Source organism: Trachymyrmex cornetzi, unplaced genomic scaffold (genome assembly GCF_001594075.2).
Source record: "Trachymyrmex cornetzi isolate Tcor2-1 unplaced genomic scaffold, Tcor1.1 scaffold67, whole genome shotgun sequence".
NCBI classification, from domain to species: domain Eukaryota; kingdom Metazoa; phylum Arthropoda; class Insecta; order Hymenoptera; family Formicidae; genus Trachymyrmex; species Trachymyrmex cornetzi.
In genome coordinates, this window is record NW_017299992.1 from 2,073,954 (window position 1) to 2,094,978 (window position 21,025).

The 21,025-nt window shown below is 35.9% G+C and overlaps 1 protein-coding gene across 19 annotated transcripts in view; it reads right to left on the reverse strand.

The window, feature by feature from the left end:
* Positions 1-21,025, reverse strand: part of unc-104 (kinesin family member unc-104) — a 29,668-nt gene that overhangs the window by 1,829 nt on the left and 6,814 nt on the right. For 2 of the 19 annotated variants that reach the window (XM_018517157.1, XM_018517156.1), the window contains exons 2-26: positions 10,954-11,141; positions 10,772-10,854; positions 10,600-10,678; positions 9,960-10,305; positions 9,615-9,870; positions 9,499-9,501; positions 9,049-9,206; positions 8,798-8,937; positions 8,347-8,385; positions 7,478-7,615; positions 6,889-7,335; positions 6,587-6,792; positions 6,390-6,507; positions 5,534-5,706; positions 5,022-5,200; positions 4,285-4,422; positions 3,218-3,355; positions 3,003-3,121; positions 2,559-2,934; positions 2,397-2,487; positions 2,198-2,313; positions 1,577-2,120; positions 1,313-1,502; positions 584-831; positions 208-510 (exon numbers count right to left, since the gene is read on the reverse strand). In XM_018517157.1, the coding sequence (XP_018372659.1) occupies positions 208-510; positions 584-831; positions 1,313-1,502; positions 1,577-2,120; positions 2,198-2,313; positions 2,397-2,487; positions 2,559-2,934; positions 3,003-3,121; positions 3,218-3,355; positions 4,285-4,422; positions 5,022-5,200; positions 5,534-5,706; positions 6,390-6,507; positions 6,587-6,792; positions 6,889-7,335; positions 7,478-7,615; positions 8,347-8,385; positions 8,798-8,937; positions 9,049-9,206; positions 9,499-9,501; positions 9,615-9,870; positions 9,960-10,305; positions 10,600-10,678; positions 10,772-10,854; positions 10,954-11,053 (4,728 nt within the window). In that variant the 5' untranslated portion in view covers positions 11,054-11,141. Of the gene's footprint in view, positions 1-207; positions 511-583; positions 832-1,312; positions 1,503-1,576; positions 2,121-2,197; positions 2,314-2,396; positions 2,488-2,558; positions 2,935-3,002; positions 3,122-3,217; positions 3,356-4,284; positions 4,423-5,021; positions 5,201-5,533; positions 5,707-6,389; positions 6,508-6,586; positions 6,793-6,888; positions 7,336-7,477; positions 7,616-8,346; positions 8,386-8,797; positions 8,938-9,048; positions 9,207-9,498; positions 9,502-9,614; positions 9,871-9,959; positions 10,306-10,599; positions 10,679-10,771; positions 10,855-10,953; positions 11,142-14,486; positions 14,853-20,775; positions 20,907-21,025 lie in introns of those variants that run through there. The other 17 variants (XM_018517158.1, XM_018517160.1, XM_018517172.1 and 14 more) reach the window with 17 other exon arrangements.

Genomic DNA, 21,025 nt, shown 5'->3' on the forward strand with positions numbered 1-21,025 from the left:
CGTGTTCTCATTTCATTTCATATATATCGGAATGTAGCAAAATTATATATACAGCATACATATCAAGAGTATTCGATAACGAATTAACTGAGATTTTTCGAATATTGAATTGTTTTTTTTTTTATAGATAAATGTAATAATATGGCGAAGCAAAGCATGGACAACCGCTACTAGCAAGAGCACTCAGGGGCATGCAGAGAGGGTTACCTGCTCTAAAAAATCGCTAGCTTTCGCATATACTGACTCTTGAGATGAAGACGATATGACCGAAGACATCATAGACGCGGATAAATCGGTTATGGTGTCTTCCCCGGGCGAAACATCGGACAGTAATATTGGTTCCTTGCTCGGGATTCTTCCTTGAATGAGTTTAATGTACTTAGTCGTTAATTCACGATCTCTTTCAGTCATTTCCCAGGGTTCGTAAACGTCTTTACTCGTCGAACGTTTCAGCTTTACCGGGCTGGCATGTGGCTCGTTTGTGGCCTTTGCCACCATATTACACACGTCCTGTATCAGATTAAAATTATTATATATAATTCTATGTTGTATTTCAGTATTTAATAATATAAAATGCGGTTACCTTTTCGCTCTTCGTAAAATCGTGCAGAGGCTTATTGCAGAATGGTATTTTGTCAATACCGAGCTTCTCCCGCAACAACAATGTATGTCGCACTCTCTCCACTTCCTCCAGCCTCGTCAACTTCTCGAGCTCCCACTGATGATCGAATATGAGACTGTCTCCGCGTGGTCTCCATCCGTGAAGGTTCTCTTCACCCCGGACGTATGTGGAGCTCGTGTCCAAGACGCGACGTTGACGTCTTTGAACTCCTATAAATATATAAGGAGGAAAAATGGATGAGTAACAAGAAACAGGAAAAAATCAAAAATATAAATAAGTATAAAATCATTATTGTTCATTAAATATTAATTAAAGAAATCTGTTATACTGAGCAATAGTGCAGTGAAACAGTATTGTGTTTTTTAATATTAAGATTAATATTTTAGAGTCAGAATAATCGACATCATAATATACAACTTTAAAATAATTCAATTATATTTAATTATTGCTTTCTTTCCTTTTTTCAAATTAAAAATGATATTTTGGTGTAGATAGTTTTGGTTTCAACATTTGAAGAGACACTAAAAAGATATATTAGAAGTATATTTAAGATATATCTTTTAAGTACATATAGATAAAAGATATATCGCAGATGGAGTAATATAGTTTGAAAAAAATTTGAGACGTTATTTTATCTGAATGTAATGTTAAGTAGAACACGGGACTACGCTATGGTTAGACATAACAAACCTGGGCTACCTGCTTCCGAAGAACGACGTAACACCAGTTCGTAGACGCCGCTGAGTCGATTCGCTTCCTGGTTGCGATAACTGCCACTAAATAGGTGCTTGAGTGAACGTGGCCCTACTCTTGCGTCTCTCCCATAGATGATCATGCTCAAATCTTTCGTGATAATTGCAGGTCTTCCACAATTCTCCAGCTAAAATCGATATAGGTGAAAAGAATAAGCCTCCTGAAATGTTCCCACAAACCATCAAAATATCTAATATGTACCTCGAGATACGCGGAGATAGTCATGAAGATTTGTTCTCCGTAGGACGTGACTCGATTGAGCAGAGCCGAGTTGTGCAGAGAGCTGTCCCAAGCTGCTTCGAATCTGAACATGGTTCGATCGTCGCCAGGAATTTCGAGATACTCGCCCGGGAACAGACCCAGTGAAAGCACAGACGAATCATTATCCTCTTCCTCGGGTTCTGGGGTGTTTCGTATGCGGCCAACCACAAGTTCGCGTACGTCTTTCCACCTCAATTCGGAAGCCGGTTCGTGCACAATGGTGATTCGTATACGTCGCTGTATGCCCTGATGGAGCAGGAACAGTCCACGACATGGTAGGTCGTCGCTGTGGTCCACTACTGACGGCACGTACTCGCCGTTCGGTGCCAATTCGCAGATCTCGAACCACACCAATACATCGTATTTAGCATGCACATGCGATGTGCTGGGAGACGGCAGAACACTCCCGAATTTCGGCGAACGAACTGGCTGGCTGATCGGTATGGATGGCGGTAGCATCCTCTTCGGTGGCTGTCGTACGCTGCTATGTGAATACGAATGTGATCATGAAATTTTCTTAAGCAAAATCTAAAAGAACTAGCGTTTATGATTAACACTCACTATTCCAGTTTCGCATCTTTGTGCAACGGATGTTGCTGATAATGGCCAAATACTTCGAAGACAATAGGTTGAGTCTTCAGATATTCCAAGAAGGATTTGGTAACCGTGACTGTAATCTGTATTAATCCAGAGATATTAATTAGCAGGCTTTAACTTTGACAAAATTTTAAACCTGAGATTCTCCCTATATTCGACTTACGTTCTGTACGTGATAAAATCCAGGTGGATTACCCTTGCCTGTGTTCTTTACCGGCTCTGTTGAGAAAGCTTCATCGTGTCGATGTAGGAAACTGTAAAAGTAATTACTTTGTAGGTCATATGTTACATGTTAAAACAAACACCGAAATAGACAGACACTTACTTGAACTGACAGAAAATGTCAGCATACTCCGTGGAAATACCCATAGCTTGTAGGACCGTTACCCTGAAAGTGAATTCTGCACCGGGTTGCAAGTGATCCGGCAACTCTTCCTCCTTCATATCGCTCGAGACTGAGCTATCACCTCTGCCGCTGTCGGCATCTCCTATATCGTCCTCGTCTTTCATGTCCTTCTGATTAATTTCGTTATGCCCTTCGACCACGCGCTCCTCGTGCAGCATAATCTGTCGATTCTTCTCTAAAGTCTGAGCCAGGAGCGAGTTGCGTTTATTATGCTTATGCCCACCGAACAAGTCGTCCTCGAAGGAGATTCGGGCTGATTGTCTGACGCCACTTGAATATTCACTGTTTTCCTCTTCTAGAAGAAGGGTTCGTTATGTATATCTTATATACGCGAGAGACGTGAAATGTAGATACGCTACGAACCAACTACGGCTTGTACAGCGACTCGTAAGTAACCCTTAACATCGCCTTTTTCGTTTACGATAGCCACTTTGTGAATCAGTGGCACCGGGTACATGAGGTTGCTCAAATATACGAAAGCTCTGAAAAATTTTACATCAGATTAGCATAATAATAAAAAGCAAAAAGAGAAGAAGAAACCAGGAAGATCGTGGTGACATTTAAATTCGTTCATTTACCTGCCGACCATACGGAACCACGGAAATCGATCATAAAATGGATCACCTCCCGTGATAGATTCGATATTGAAGTCCGGAGACGTCGGTGAGAGCTCCGCCTCATTGTGATACATCTCGCGCATCAGCTCCAACCTTTGCCTGGAAAGCAAACGAAATTATCTTTTACTGCTATTTCCAATAGCAAGAAGTTATGCGAATGCAATCGTAACTCGTGTGTTAAGTCGTTCAAGTGTGTTTTAACTCATATAAAATTTCATCGGATATTTGGTATTTTCAACATTTTTGACCTTTTACCCATGTGTTTTAGCAGAAAATTATATATGCACATATATATATATAAAATTATATATAATGTAAAATTATATATATGTATGTGTATATATAATATTCTCATGAGGTTGCGAGTTTAAGCAACCTTTGTAAGCAAGCGCTATGTAATAATTTATAAAAAAACATTGAAATATACATATGTTTGTTATAAAACCTGAAATTTCAAGTCTTTCCTTTACGTGTTTAATATTTCTTTTTTTCTTCGTCGCTTTCTTGATCGATTAAATGTACGTGCATGACAAAGTTGGAAAGCGAAATAGTGAGGACACGAGCTCAGCAGGAGATAATTAGAAGATGTGTCGGTGTTGAGACAGACGTGCACAGAATGCGACGAGACGCTTTTCTTTACATTCAGACAGCAATAGAGATGTTCACAGCAGCGGAAGCGGTGCTGCGTAAACGATGGCATAACTTTTGGCGAGTCGAGGGCTCGTACTCATTCCAATCCGATTTGCGTCGTTTGCGCTACAAATCTATCAAAGGAAACCATGCAGATTCAACCGATAAGTTTCGCGAGTTCAAAGTGCAAAGCCCGTTTCGTTTGTATCCGCGTCGGAGGGCACACAGCGTTACCATACCGAGAAAAGCCTCTCAAGACAGACAGAGCAAAAAACGACAAAACGCATGGCGGTGAAAACGGACTTTTGCGCCAGCGATAAGGGGATTCTTCGAAGGCCGAGGGCGTTTAAAGCGTATTACATGGCGAAGAGGAGAGCCTCGCGCATTCGAGCACCAACCTCGAAGGCAAAAGATTTGCGAGCGAGAACTTCGGATTAGAGTAGACCGTAAGGCATTGGAAAATATCCTCTTTGGCCTCCGGAGTGCTGGGGCTCGAGTCCTCGTTGTACACATGTCGCATCAGCTCCAAGCGCTGTCTACAAGTCATACATGTCATTACTTCGCGTGAGTGGGCCGTGCGATCCCTTTAAGCCGAATGCGGACCGAGTTTTACTTTAGTATAAGCTGCGAATTCGCTCTCGCTCGATTAGCGAAAAAAAGCCCGCGACTCAAAATTCAACTCTATGATCTTAATCATCGTGCAATGCCTAGTGCGCGCAGAAGAATTTTTGGTCGTCTCGCGACTGCATATTGTTATAAAAACGTTTAGTTTTCGTATTACTTTTGACGTAGGTCGATAATCTTCATAATTTTCATTAAGTGCACAAGAAGTTCGTGCGACGGTAACGAAACAGAAAAGAAATCGTCGAACGCTGCATAAAAAAGGTTTTGTTTTAAAATGAGAAATTAAATACAATTATAGAGGACATGCTATATGAATGTATAAATTTGATGATTTAATGCCATTGTAATTTGGCTAGAAAATTACTCCATAGAGTGTTAATTTTGTCGGCAAATTGATGATCATTAATAAAAATTACTTAGCGGCAAAATACATTTTATCTGTATCAGCACGAATGCTCTGTTAATTAAATAAGCGCCGTCGTAAAACGTAAAATAGGGCAATAAAGCAAACCTTAGCTTATCCAAGGTCCAGTAATGCGTAGCACCATTTTTCATATCTTGAACTTCAACGGCGACGATCGTGCGTGGGAAGGGTCTTTCATCCTCCTCTTCTTCGTCCATAATGGGCAAGAGATCCGGAGGTAAGGGCGAATAAAGGGTGTCCGTGAGTAAGGTAAATTGGAATTGAACCTAGAAAAGAAAATTAATGTTATAAAACCCGTTATACAACGGAAATATTTTTCCTTAGTTTTTAACATATTTAACAGATGCTATTTTTGTATAAATTTTCTTTGTGCAATATTAAATTCTGCAAATGATTATCATTACACTCAAAAAATCACATATTTGTAGATTACGCGAAGATCATATGGATAAATGTAATTCACATCGGTTTTAACATTAAAAGAAGTTCAAAATTCATATTCTCGTATTCGAAAGTATACGAGAACAGAGGTGCAGAGGTAGTAAACGCAAGTGAAAGCCGTGCCAAGAATTGTCCGTCGTACATTTCCGCGACTATACCTTCTTTTTTAGTTCAACGGATATAGCATTAGCCTCTTTGAGGAATATCGCGTTGCCCCAAAGATCGTCCCGTAAACTCGTGAATTGATGATATTTCCACTTGCGGAAGGCCCAAGCGGCCAGTTGAAACTCTCTCTCGGTCCAGTTGCTCTCTGCGTCAAACAATGGGTTGACTGAAATGCAAGCCATTACGAGGCAAAACAGTCAGAGAAGCCAAGCGTTTGATGAAATAATACCAGTTACTTTGTTAACACTTTGACAGCCATATCATTTATATATTTGGATAACGTATAACATTTATAAGAATCTTGTTATTCATTTATAAATGGCAATTTTATTTACCTGATTAAGAATTATCTTATTAAGTATTTAAAGCATTAAAGAGAAATAATATAAATTATTAAAAAATAAACATTTTCGGTCAAAGCGAGTCTTACAAGTGCTTGATAACATTCATATGTAAATATACAAATACAATTCTCTCTTATTTGTGTTTAAATACTTTTCGGTCTATATTTAATTTAATATTGTAATATAAATTATATTAAGACAAAAAAAACAACAAACTATAAAAAAAAATGCTATTATTGATTAAAAATAGCATTTTATTGATTAAATATTTCAGTTTAATAATGAAATCAGCTAAGCAATCAAAGTGTCAAGTATATTTCGAATGTGCTATGTCTCATCGACAACGTAAGGCCTTGTAGCATGCAATAAATTTTCAATGGTGTAAAAGACATTTGTAAGTCTGAAGAGTTACGTGAAAGATACAGTAAGACGATGCCCAGTCGATCAGGTATAGCTATATTAAAGTATATTAAGACTCGGAAGCGACACGTTTTTCCACACTCACCGAAAATATCTTCCTCGATGTTGTTGAAGTCTTCTGGCGTATAACTGCTGTACATAGACATGGTCATACTTTGTTCTTCCACCTGCCTCTGTAGCGCATCTATCCGTGCTTCGTAGCTCTATTCACAGAAAAAATCAATTGTCACAATTAAACGATGTATTAAAAAGACATGATGTATGTATTCGTATTATATGTACTTTTCGCTGTTCTTCAAACAATTGATCGGCTTCCTCCTTCTCTTTACGGAACTGTTCCTCCAGTACAAGTAATCTCTTTTCCATTTCAGCCTTTAAATCGATTCCCTGCTTTTCTAATAGCTCGACCTGTGCGAAATTCCAGTCTGCTAATGGTTCGTTATTGCCAGGAGTTTCCGCCGGGGAGCCATTCGCTATCCGTTCACGTACTGCATAATTAAACACAAATACAATATTTTATTCTCTCTCATACATTTCACTAAATGTTTATAATTCATTAACAAATAAATCCGAGTATTGCATACCTTGGTCTGGGTGATTAAATCGGAAAACATGGCTTTTTCCCAAGATGACACGTGAGCCAGTCGTTAGGATAAGTGGCTCGGTTACTTCGCGACCGTTGACATAAATCAAGGCTCCGTTCTTCGGTATGAGAGTTATAATTCCCTCATGGTTCTCGAAAACGCAATGCTCCCTAAGTATGTGTGGACCACACAGCTGGATATCCTGAGGTACGTGCGCCTCGGCACTGCCAATACGTGTGAATCCATCCTTGATATAATAGATCAAACATTCTGACATGAGAGGGTCCTCGTTCAGATTTACCAAGTGCGGTGTTTTCTTAGGAGAGAAGACGCCCACTGTGACTCCGTCCTCTTTCACAGCGACTCCCATTTCAGCGAAAACTGCTTCGCGTTGCAAGCGAATTGATTCGGTTCGCTTCAACTTCTCTTCCCATGTTTCGTTCAGTTCTAAAACAAAAGTAGAATCAAATAAAAAGAATACCTACTATAAAGACATTTGTTAATTTTCGTACTACGTATTTATAATTGATTATCAATGAGATAAGAATAGAAAAGACTATCAGAATAATCGCAGTTTACAGATACGTACCTGCGATTAATTTTTCAGACGCTTGCAACTGTTCAACCGCCTCTTCGGCAATGGTGGATGTAGTATGAGAAGAAATTCTTGGTCGAGTTTCCTTGGTGTCTTCTTCATTTCGCTTGTTCGTTCTAATAATTTCATCCCCTGCAAAATGAGGATCGTTAGGAGTCGAGAAAACGGCGGTTGTAATATTTAAAATAGCAAGCCTGCGTCAGAGTCGGTATCGTGAGTCGTGTAAACATCAAAAGCCATAATTAAAGCAGTGGCGTAGATGAAGAGAAGTATTTCAGAAGCTGTAAAGTTTGTATTGTTGCTACATATTCATTCTAAGAACGTAGAAACATAACTAGTGAACTGATACTTTTTTACAGAACACCGGCATGTTCTAATGAATATTCAGCATGATCTAATCGCCGTTTGATATCTATTATATGCACTTTCGAATAAATTCAATTAACTTGGCATCCTCATTGTGTCACGTTTTCTCTTTCATAAATGTAATATTTTATTTTTAAAATATATTTTTGCTTTTATAAATAGAAGCATAATCAATTATATTAATTTAGATTTTCTTTAATTTAAATTTTATGAAATGTCAAAAAAGTTACTAATTGTATGAAATATATAAGAGAGGGAAGCGCAATCAATAGACATTAACAAGACAAATACATACAGTAAGTGATGAAAAGGAAATTCGCGAAGCAAATGTACAAAAATTAAGAAGATCGACATATATCAATGACAAGTATTATGCGCTTAGCGATGAAATAAGAGCGCATAAACAAAATAAAACAATAAAATATCTACAAAAGAGGCGCTAGAGATGCCTTGGCTGTACTTTTTGCTTGCAATGGATTGTTAGCATTTTTACTTACTAGGTTCTTTCTTTTCGTATGTAACTTTGCCATCTGGCCCTACGTCGAGCGCAAGGAAAACAAAGAGAAGAATACTATGTGAATGAATTGCCTGTCGCGCGCTGTGCAATTGCAATTAGTTTATAGCAGCCAAGAATTCACGTTTGCGACACGTGCATTCAGCATTGTGATTCTCTGAATAATTTCTGTTATATTCTATGCAATTATTACCATTATACTAATCAACTAATAGATAAAGTTATATTCATGATGAATAACACTTCAATATTCTGCATATTTCGCGAATTTAAATAGACGATTTTAATTTAATATTTATATTTAATCATTATTCAATTTAGCATATCTATATATAGTCAGTCCTTGTCTGTATACGCTTTCTATGATAAAAAGTCCTCTAATTCGATTTAATGTAACGATTTCTAATAATTTTCTAAAAATGCTTTTAATTTACCTTCTTGTACGTCGATGCCCTCCTGCTTTAGAAGTTCGCGTAATTTCTGTATCTCTTCTTTGAGTTCTCTGATAAGTCTGGCATTCGCGTCTTCGTTGACCACGGCTTTGCAGACAATTTGTTTCGCTCTGTCCGCGTATCTGCGAATAAAACGTAAGCCTGTTAGGTCTAATCATTAATTAAACGCTTAATTAAGTCATTTAAAATTCAAGAATAAATTCGAAAAATATGTAGTAAACAATAAATCTTACCGTAAGGTTGAAAGCGTCTCATCGTAATTGATGTCGGCAGGACTAACTGCTGCAATCATAGCAGTTTTTGAATTTCCGCCTAAGTTCTCCCGCAACAACCATGTTAAAACGGAATCTCTGTATGGTATAAAATCGGCTTTCTTCTTCTTTTTTGTTGCCTATAGAGAACCACGAATTTGTCGATAATCATTATCAATGCTTTTCATTTGGTACACAAGTCTACATAAATCGACACAAATATCTTTCTATCTTTGTTACTCTCTGAATGTCAAGAAAGATAGAATAATGTTTGTGTCGACTTATGCCACTAAATGAAAAGCACACACACTCAATATATTACACAAAATATATTATATTTAAAATATTACAATTAAATATATTGTTTTAACGTACAAATATTTATAATTAAATATTCTTTAAATTATAGTATTAGTTTTAATGAACTCTTACCGCCTGACAATCCAAAGAGTAGCAAACAAGTAAAATAATGACATAAATATAATACTCAATATAAGATAAATTCAATGCTTAATGTAACACAGATTTGAGTAAAGTATGATACTTACAATTTCGGCCAGGGCACTGATAACCTTCCCGAGAGTCGTCAAACTCTTATTAATGTTAGCTCCTTCTTTCAATCGTGTCCCTTTCGCACCCGTTGAATCAGCTCTCTCGGATCCGGCTAAATCGACCAGCGATATTTTGCTAACTTTTTCCGTCATCAAACCAGTGATACTATCCTGTTGTTGTTGTGTAAAGAATATCGTGAAAACTGCGTGTGATCTGCTAGATGTTTCATTCATATTGGTTGCTGCGACAGTCCTAGAATATATTTTCAAAATAACACGTATTGTGTACAATGCTATAAAAATAATTTTTGTACAATTTTAGTTACTAAGCATGAAACCAACCTGGCCTTGTTACCTTCGTCTATGAGATCGTGAATGTCTTCATATGATAATACAGCTAACTTGGAAAGATCTTCGACGTAAGGTCCGTAAAGAGGGTGTTCCCTTACTCGAAGATTTCCCCTATTTTTCGGATTTAACAAATCGCGCACCCTCTCGCAATAGATTTCCATATAACTCACTTCTACCGAGTACTTCAATCGCTCATTAGATGTGTAACTGATTTTCCTAAACAGATCCTTGCAAATCTGTGGTATAATTCCTTCCTGCCCTTCTTCTTGCTTACCCATCATGGTGTAAGATTTACCGGCGCCAGTTTGACCGTATGCAAAAATGCAAACGTTATAGCCTGCATCGCAAAAGAAATTAAAGAGAATTATACCTTGTTTATTAGTAAAACCAATATAAATTAACCAAATTTTGCTTTGAAAGACAATGATTTTTATAAATTTATCTAAGAATTAAAATTATTAATAACACATGATTAATAAAACATTAATAGTACGTGATTATTTACAATTATTTTTCATACAAAAATTATTAATTCATTTACATCCTTTAAAATATTGTCTTGATCTTTAAACGATTTTTTAAACAAATAGTTAAAAAAGATGTCTTTTATGCATTGTTAATTAATATTTACCTTCAAAAGCATGTTCCAACATTTCTTCACCGATATCCTTATAAACCATGAGCTGAGTCGAGTAATTCTCATCATTTGGCTATAATAATATTAAAAAATTAAAAATTAAATTTTATCCCAATTAAACATAAGAGTATCGCGTCAATAACTACTATATTGAAAAGGTACTTACGTCCATAGAAAAGTAGGAATAATCATAATTGAAGCTCTTGACCGCTTCTTTGCTTCCTGGTGTAGCTTTCGGATTCACTATGGCTGCAACAGAAAAAGTAACGAATGAAATGTGTACATGATAAACTAATAATTATTTCATAAGTTGCTCGATTTAAGCTGCATGTTAGAAGTAGTACTTACAAGTAGTACTCCCCGTCATTTCTATAATACATTGTGCCTGACGACTGACTTCACGATAGTTGAAGGGCCGTACCCTCACCGCCACCTTAACCGACGACATTTTTCCTGTTTTTTTCTTCTCTTTTTAATTTAACGTCGGATCAAGCCGGCGGCGGTGCTGGCGATAACTTCCTCTCTCACTCGTCTCTCTGTAACAAAATAACGTCTCGTTAATTGTGTCACTGTCGAATATTAATTTTACGTTTAATATCGTTTATTGCGAGTACGCGGCAAAAAACCTGCTACGAGAAACTACTCTGTAGTTTTCATATCTAAGAATATATCTCAGTTATTAATATATTATTCCGATAATACTTTTCCATGGAGGTGAATAAGAAAGAGTAAAAAAAAAAAACAGCGCGCAGTTTGCACGATTATATTCGCGCGCGGAATATTTTTCACCTCGTTAATTGTTGACTTAAACCACTGAAATCAAACAGATCACTTTACAATAGACTTAAGGATCATAAGATTCACATGTCTTTTTATTAAATTAAAAACGCACGGTATATTTTTTCATGCACGAAATATTTTTCATGTAGAGGCAGTTGATCGTGATTTAATCGTTAAATTAAATAACTAAAACTAGATAAATCACTTTACAACTTGTTCTTACATGTCATATAAGATCTTTGTCTTTTTATTAAATTTAAATGCTGTAGATTTTTTTCGTAAGTATAATATTTTACAAGTAGGAATTGTTAATTATTGACCTAAACTACTAAAACTAGATAGCTAACTTACAATAAAATTTTAACTTATTCTTAAAGAGATATATCATATAAGGTTCACGTATCTTTTTATTAAATTCAAAATATACGGTATATTTTTTCGTGTGCGGAATATCTTTCAGATACGGAAATCGTTAATTGTTGATATGAATCACTGAAACTAGATAGATTTGTTACATCAGACTTGTTACATCAGATTTGTTGTATCAAACTTGTAAGGATTATGTAAAATTTATATGTAGTATTTTTTTTGTTACACTAATTTTAAGAGAGGATTTAAAATGTCGTAGTATATTTTTTTCTTGAGTATAAAATTTTTCATGCAGGGATCGTTAATCATTGATCTAAACTAACTACTGAAATCAGACGGATCACTTTATATCAGACTTATTAAATATTATATAAAATTCACAAATGTTTTTATTACGTGTTTGTATTAGGTATTTAAAATACATTATTTATTTTTTTGTCGTATGCGAAATATATTTTTTACGTAGGGATTAAACCACTGACCTAAACGTTGACCTAAACCACTGAAACTAAATAGATCACTTTACATTAGACTCATTCTTAATATCGTATAAGATTGACCCGTAACTTTTGTTAAATTTAAATTTATAAATTGCGTTTTACATGATTTAAATTTATATGCAAATATGTTATCTAGAGTGTCTCATTAGACATAAAAGATTTCAACGTTCGAATTCACGTAATTATTGGCCAGTCGAATGTGATAATGATACTTTATAGGTATATATTTACAAGCATCGTAGGAGACTTTTGTGCGGGCCATTGATCCGTCCAGAAATACGTGAATTATCGGATACGGGAGAATAATTAATTAGTACTGTGACCGATCTATATTTATAGGAAACTGAAGACGTGTCATATTAATGCGAGAGACGAAATATTCATTTTAATTAATCGGCGAGCGTTTGCAGGAAAGAATGAACGAGAAAAAAAGAAATAATCTAAACAAATCAATTTTCCAAATATTTGATTAGTATCCGATTAAATCTCACGATATCAAATTATGTCAGAAAAAAATTTAACAAAGAATCAAGCTCGTTTAATTTTCTATAAATATTCACAAATCAATATTGTTAATACAAATGATGGATGTCATATATTACGAAGGTATATTGACGTCATTATATGTCGATGCGAGGAGTATGTGAGATAATGCATTCATGCATTGCTCAGAAAATTGTGCGTGTAGGTCGATAATTAAAAAAAATACGACATATTAATATATTATATAGAAAATACGTCAGTATTAATGCATATGTACCTATTATTAAATACGTACAAGTGTAAGTTAACATTGTCAAAGTGCAAAAAAATATATTACCTTTTTCGATGTATTATTTAAATTTGATCATTTAAAATTATTTTATTTTTCGATTTATTAAATTTATTTATTTTAAATTTTATTTTTCTCGTGTGATATTTAAAAGAGCATATTAACTGTCTGCAAGTTGATGGATGACAACCAGTTGTCAATACTCCCGTTAAAATTTCAAAAGGATTGAACTGAAGGCATAGAAATTGCGTAACTTACGCGTGTAAATTAGTTATCAGGAGTTGTGACGTCTTACGTGAAAATTCGCATGAATGCATAATCGAATCCGACCGATGTTAACGAGAGAAGCTTCTCAATATGCGGTACTAATGCGATTCAGGGAGGGACCATCTAATTAAACTTACCCTTACTTATATTTCTTATAACAAAAAAGAGAATTGTATTTGCTTCTCGATAAGCTATTCATTACTATTTAAGAAGTTTCGACTTAAACTTGAGATCTGATTATTTATAAATTATGAGAAGATTATTATAAATGAATAATGCTTAAGGAGAGAGATAATGGAAGAACATGATAATTAGAAGAGAAAAGGATAGCAGGAAACGAAATAACGGAAGAATAAGGAAGGATAATGAGATAAGGGGAGAAAATTTCTCCTTGAAATAAATATTTCGGTTAGTCGCTATTAGCAGGAAACAAAAATGTAATATGTATTACATATGGATAAAATTCATTAAATATATAACACATTTTTCTCACATTAAACATTAGCATAATGAATTTTACAAATGTCAACACATTGACATGATAGATCACTGGTAACTAATGCTATCAAAATTTTTAAACATTTATTAAAAATAAACATCTAATAGAATTTTAAATGGCTACACAACAATGTAAAGTAAAAAAATGTGCTATACAATAATAATTTTTATTTTCATTAATTATTTATCATATTGCGCAATATTTTATCATTATATATATTATATCATTATGTATATGTTTATAAAAATTGTATCGTGAAATGTATATGATAATAGATGTACAAAATTTACTGGTCAGACAGTATATTAAGAATATTAAAATAAGAATCGAAGGAGCTTTGAACTCTAGCATCTGTCAGAGCCTGTCATTTCTCGAGGGTGTTAAAAAACACGCGGAGGATCATCTAAAAGACCGCGATGTGACAGCTTTGAGGAAATCGAAGGGATGATCAACGATCAGATTTCCGGAAGAAACGTCCCTTCTGTGACAAGGCCGTTCCTGTAATCGACGTGCAAAACATCCATCACGGCAGCGGCGTGATCGATACGACAGCGTATCCGAGTGTAGTTCGCCGGAGGAAGGTCCGGAAGGGGTGTGAGGCGGGGAACGGCGGGCACGGTGTGTATATGTGGATTTTTACGATCGATCGTCTTCACGCTCGGAGGATACGACGTCGTACGGACGTCGGGCTTACCTCTTCTCGGTGGAAAGAGAGCGCCGATGGGGAGGAGTCAAGCGGGCTGCGGGAGTGCCAAGAAAAGACTGAGGAAGTCTTGATCGCGATCCAAGATCCTTTCCCTTTCGCGTGAAGAAAAAAAAATGACGTACGAGCAACGAGGCGAGAAGAAGAGATTCGCAGACGACACTCGCGACGACGTTCCTCGCGGTACAACGGCGTTCTCCACTTCACTCTTACGTCACTACGTCGGCCATCCGCTGAACGATCCGCGACCCGCGAGAACCTTGGCAGCCACGTAGGCGGACATTATAGCGCGTGTATACTCGCGCGCACGCATACGAGCCACCCTGCACTGCCTGCTGTCTGTCGTCCGCCGAGCAGACGTTCGGCTTCGCCACCCCCGTTGCAACACCACCCCGGAGTCGTAGCGAGCGCTGACGATGTTACACCGCGGGCGCCTGCGTGCTACCTCATCCGTCGTCGTCGTCGTCGTCGTCGGGGACGCGAAGTCGTGTGCGTCTAGGGTAGGGATGCTTAAGTTTAGTAGGGTACTACTATCTTCCTACCCCTTCGCTATCGAACCGAACACGGGTATCGATACTTCCTTCTAAGAACAACGCATTCCTTCCGATAATCGAAATGCCTGAAATTTCTAATGTAATCGATCAATAAGAATAATTAATACGCATCCGTTTCGTTTTTCAAGCGCGATGACATTTATCTGATATCACAATTATAAAATAAATTATAACACTGAATTGAAGGGTTTTATAGAATTTTTCGTATTTTAAGTTGAAATTAAATAAAATACTATTTATTTTTTTTATATTATATAGTTATCTATTTTAGAAATTGTAAAATGTTTAACAGTGTCTAATTTCTTTCTTAACCCCTTAATTAATTCACTTTTTCCTCAATTAATTATCGTAAGTTATCAGTATTCCTAGACCTTCCATACATTTTGGAAAAGATAAGATAAACGAAAAATAGTCCACGTGTATAGATTACGTCATCTCTCTTTATATCTTCATGAAGTTTGCATAATTCACCAGAACATTTTTACTCTCCATAAAGTTTTTTATTGTCCGTATTTAATATTCGCAAATGAATAAAAATATCCTGTACCCTATTAAATTAAAGCATTCCCAGTCGCACCCTACGTCTCAGGTTACCGTGCCACATATTAACCGCCACCAAGGGGAGGGGGTGAGTGCCATGGCATGCGCGCGAGCGCCTTGTAGGCGTCTTCTGTAAGGGGTTGTAATGTTTGTTCTGCCACGCGCGCAACTGCGAGCTCATGATTTTCGCGCTGAATGGCTTGGGGCACGAAATACAAGGGTCGTGTAGGCGAACGCCAATATCTTTCACAAAGTGAATCGACTCCGACTAAAAGTAAAAAACAGAAGCAAGCTAATTAAAGAGTAGGTGGCACCAATTTAAGTTTGTCAATCTTGATGTAGCATTCATTGCAATGCAATTCACCGGGGCTTTATTTACCCTTTTGTTTTACAGTAAATTTATACTTTCGTGTTCATGTATACTTAGATATGTGGAAGCAAGGAAAAGGGTGGGTTTAATGCCTCACAGATGCACGTTTATCTAATTCATGCCAATGAATAGAAGATATCTCAGAGAGATATCGCGTCTCTCGCTAGCTTCCTGTATGTATGTACGTGATAATGAAAAGCCATTTAAACTTTCAGCTGATTTTATTAAGATGATACGCTACACAAGTAAATTTTGATAATGGGATTATACGAGACATTGATGCAAACAAATTTAATGAATTTTTAGGTACGATCAAGAGTCTCCATTAGATTTACGTTGTTAATTCTTTAACAGCGAAAAAGGGAAGGCTATGTATACCGGATCGTGTCGAGGTAATAGCAGAATATTAATAAATTAACACAGAGAGAATTTATTTATTAAACCATCAGTCGATGTCATGAAAAAGAAACAAAAAAAGATCGATTTTTTTTATTAATAATGACATTGCATATTTAGTTCCCAAAATGTGCAATGTCAATAAAACAAGCAAGTGCTACTCTGAATTATTTTTATCGACATTTTAAAACTGCAATGATCATATCGTTAAGTGAGGTAAAGTCGACAGTTTTTATATTTAGTTTTTATATGTGATATAATTAATAAAGCTTTAATATGCGTTGACATTCACTGTTACAAAATTTTTATGTGACCTGATTTGTATGACAGACATCATATATAAGCTAAAAAGAGCAATGAAAAGATTAAATAAATCTAATTTATAAACAACTTCAAAATAATTAAATAAATTTAATTATGAAAGAGCCGCTTAACTTTCTAGATCGTACAGGTAAAAGTATGTTAATTAATTACAGTCGTATTTTAGTTTTCTTAATTAATATTGGTGAATCAATTTCGGTATAGAGAATATACCTAATTCATAAGCTACATTGTGTGTGTCGAAAATTCCACAAATATCGCGACAGAGTTAGTAATTTTTTATAAACTGTTTCAAATGGTCCGGAAAGTTCGAAAAACACTAAAAAGATAAAAACTACTTTCGAAATATTACATAAGACAATAATATTTCATACCTCAATATGTCCTAAAGACTACATAAAAAAAAATGTTCGTTTCCAACAATGTAAATTATCTTGTAATTTCTTTATTTTTTTCTAACTAATTAAATCAATTCCAGCCGTACCTTAATTTTCTTAATTAATGTCGGTGAACCAATTTTGGCAGAGAATATATAATTTATGAGCAACTTCGTGTGAACGTTCGAAAGTTTCGAAAATACCGCGACAGCTTGTAACTTTCCATAAATTATTCCAAATGATTCGGAAAGTTTATTAGAAAGATGAAACACTCTGAAATATTACTGCTACACGAGACAATAATATTTCAAACATCTTTGATATTATGTTTATTTTTATCAATATAGATTAACTTGTAATTTATTCCTTATCTTTTTCTTATTCTCACAATATAGAAAAAGATAAAAAATAAGTTAAACCAAGATTAAAGTTAATCTACATTGAAATGGGCATTAGACGCATGTTTCTGCATCACGCTATTCTCTGGTTTCATATCGCACAATGCAAAACAATTTTCCCGTGTTGTCACGTGGAATTGCACTCGTCTTTGCATGCAAGAGACGTTGGTTATTATTATCTTCTAGCTTTTACAACGGCGTCTGCATTGTATGCCTTTGGAAGGTATTAAACGTAGATACAGTGGAGCGTTCTAAATACGGGCCTTTGTAAAAAAGTCAGTGATTGATTTGATTATCGCGTACAGAGTCGTATAATAATCTACCCTACTACCTGAAGATTTAATCATCAAGGCTTATCTCGATAATTAGAGATTCTCGGAGGCTGCACAGCATGGAAATTTCGTGTGAGAGTTGTTTTCAATGATTATCATCCGAAATGTTTTTACATACCAAAAATCTTTGGAAGATCTTAAAACGGTGCATGCAAATCGGCTGTTACATTCCAAGAGAAAATCTTTAAACGACCTTCGCATTGACGCGTCATTTATTGAAGGTGGAAGGGTGGAGAAGCGATCCTTACGGCCACTCTCACCCTTTGATGAAGCTGCGTAGAGAAGTGATGACTCATATACGAGGGTAGTTTGAAAAGTTCTCGACCTGACACAGAGATGACGCTAAAAGTATTAAACTGTTACAATTTTAGATAATTTTTATTCTGCAGAAGGCTGCTGTCAAAATGTCAGATGGATGCATTCATTAGTTTCCTTATTTCAATTACGTAAAGCAACTAATTTTTGGTTTTCCTTAATGGATTTTTTTAATGAATAAAAAGTCGAATATCAAAGTGATAAAATATTTCATTTTAAAAGATTCAACGCCAACAGAAATAAAAAATGAGCTTGATTCAAGGCTTTGGGACAGCCAATGTTTTCTTCACCAATGTTTTCAACTGTTAAAAAAATAGGCTGCTGAATTTTTAACGTGATCATGTATTCATAAATGATGGTAAACATACAGATCATCCAACAGCTACGACTGACGAAGTCATTGAAAAAATTCATAATGCTATGTTGAATGATCGACGAGTAATGTCCCTGACAAAAAAAAATCGGGGCGTAAGTCAAATGTAATAGGACAATAATAGAAGTGTAAACGAAGCTTTTAGGAGGCAAAAATTGAAATAACGAAACGTAAAGGCCATGGCACACATCTTCCGTAACAGTAACCATAAAACGTAACGTAAGAATCAGCCAATTAGAATTAAGAGTTCAAAAGAATTCTCGACTGTGATTGGCTCACTCTTACTGTACGTCTTATGGTTACTGTTACGGAAGGTGTGTGCCATGGCCTTTAAAGGGGCGTTTATGCTTCTTTTACGTTCCGTTGTTTCAATTTTCGCCTCGTAAAAGCTTCATTTACGCTGCTATTACTCTCCTATTACATTCGACTTATTTAATATAAGCCCGATTCTATTTTCACCAGGGAGTCTACAATAAGAGTCGTAAACGGTCGTGGGATCTTAAATCGTAAAAAATTGATAAATCATAGTCGATTAGTCTTTTCAAATTCGACTGTGATTGGACAATTTCGTACAGTTTATATAAGGTTTAAAACTTAAATTTCATATCTTAAAATTTCATTGCAGACGCCGCTTGATAATCAATTAAAGACGCATTTAAATGAACGTTTCTAAGGATTTGGATATGTTCGAATAACCGATTTTTTTACGGAATTTATCACGTTGACGAATTTCCTTCCTTCCAAATATACGGCTGCGTTCAGCTAAAAAAGTTGATCAGTGAGCGCTCAGTGATTATTTAATATAATTGATTCCTACACTTATTTGTTACAACTGTTTGGAACTGATTCGATTCTTCTTGTGTCGTTAAACACAAAAATCTAAAGATATGTATTTTTTTATATCAGTTTAATTTGAGATTTAAAGAGTGAAACAACCCCTTAAAACTTAATGGCGATGAGGTATTTTTTAAATATTATATTACATTTTTAAAAAATTTAAAAAAATACGTAGTTATCAAGTATATAAAAACCATAAAAGAGTTTTTTTTTGTCTAAAACATTTTTATATATATTTCACTTTCATTGATAATTGATTCGAATGAGATATAAGTTGAGAGGCTGTTTCATCTTTTAAATCTCAAATTGGACCGACAAATAAGAACTAATTGGATAAAGATATATATGTCTTCTTAGAGTTTTGTATTTAACAACATATTTTAAGGAATCCAATTCTGGACAGTTGTAACAGGTTTCTTGTTAGATTCAGCGAAATATTAAAAGCAAGAACCAATCATATTAAAAAATCACTAAGCGCTCATTGATTAGTTTTCTCTGCAGAACGCAGCCAATGGTTCGTAGGAAAAAGATGTGGCTCACAAATACTGAAGTAATTTATGAAACTAACACTTATTTCGAAGGCTTATATAGAAATTGTATTACGCAGATAGTATAAAAAAATTAGAATCGTTGGAATAAGTATATTGAGAGGACTATGTTAAAAATCAAAAAAACGTTTTGTCAAAAATCATGTGTTTTCTTCGTCAGACGCAGAATTTTTTGACCTATCCTCATACATCATACACAAGCAAAGTATTCTCATCTGGCACATTTTACATAATTATGATCCGCTCTAAAGGGATCAATTATACCGGCCTAAAAAATTAAAGCTGTCTGAAGCTCCTCTCATACCAGATTATAAAGTCTCAGTTTGTTATTAGATCATAATTCTTCATTTGCGATAGCGGTTCTCATGATTCTACGAGAAGAAAATCGTGCCATAGAACGAATTTCGTGATTAGAACGAATTTCCAAGATCGTCGGGAAAACTGAACGAACGTGACGTTGTATACATTGGGAAGAGTTTAGCCTATTCAAGAATTTCATCAAAAGGAGTTCTGTGACCAAGTTCGGTCAGTTTCATTTGACAATTATTGATCTACATTGCATGAATAGAGAAAGAGAAGTAATGCGAAGTTGGAATTGACGTAGCCAACTGGCAATCTCGCCAAAGTTACATGAAACTCAAAGGTATGTCGGACCTTCGATATCACTTCACCCATGAATTTCAACCACGTCCTCGCGTAAGTCACCTCGCGGCATTCTCACGGGAGATCTCATTTCGTGAAATGAAGGAATTCTTTGGAGGTCACCCTCCCTTCCCCGTTTGTTATGCGCGCGCGGACGGAAGTTAGCGATGTGTGAGTTCACCGAGGTGCGCGATGAGTCCGGCCACCAAGGCTGAGCGATGAGTCGTGCTCGGGACGCTGCGAGGCCGATTAATCGGTTATCAGCTAGACAGCTTACCTTCGAGCGAGGGTCAACGCGAATAGTACCGCGTCATCCTTCTTCAGCGCGTTTCGAGCACGGCTTATCGCACCCCCGCAACACTTGGAGGTTCTTCCGGCTTCTTGGATGGCATCGCGACACCGATGTAACACCAGAAGGTGCTACTGGTGGTAGTTGAATCGGAGTCAACGTGTGGCGCGCGCACACACACACATTTACGTTCGCACGTGTACCTCACACATACATATATCTCATATATATATATATA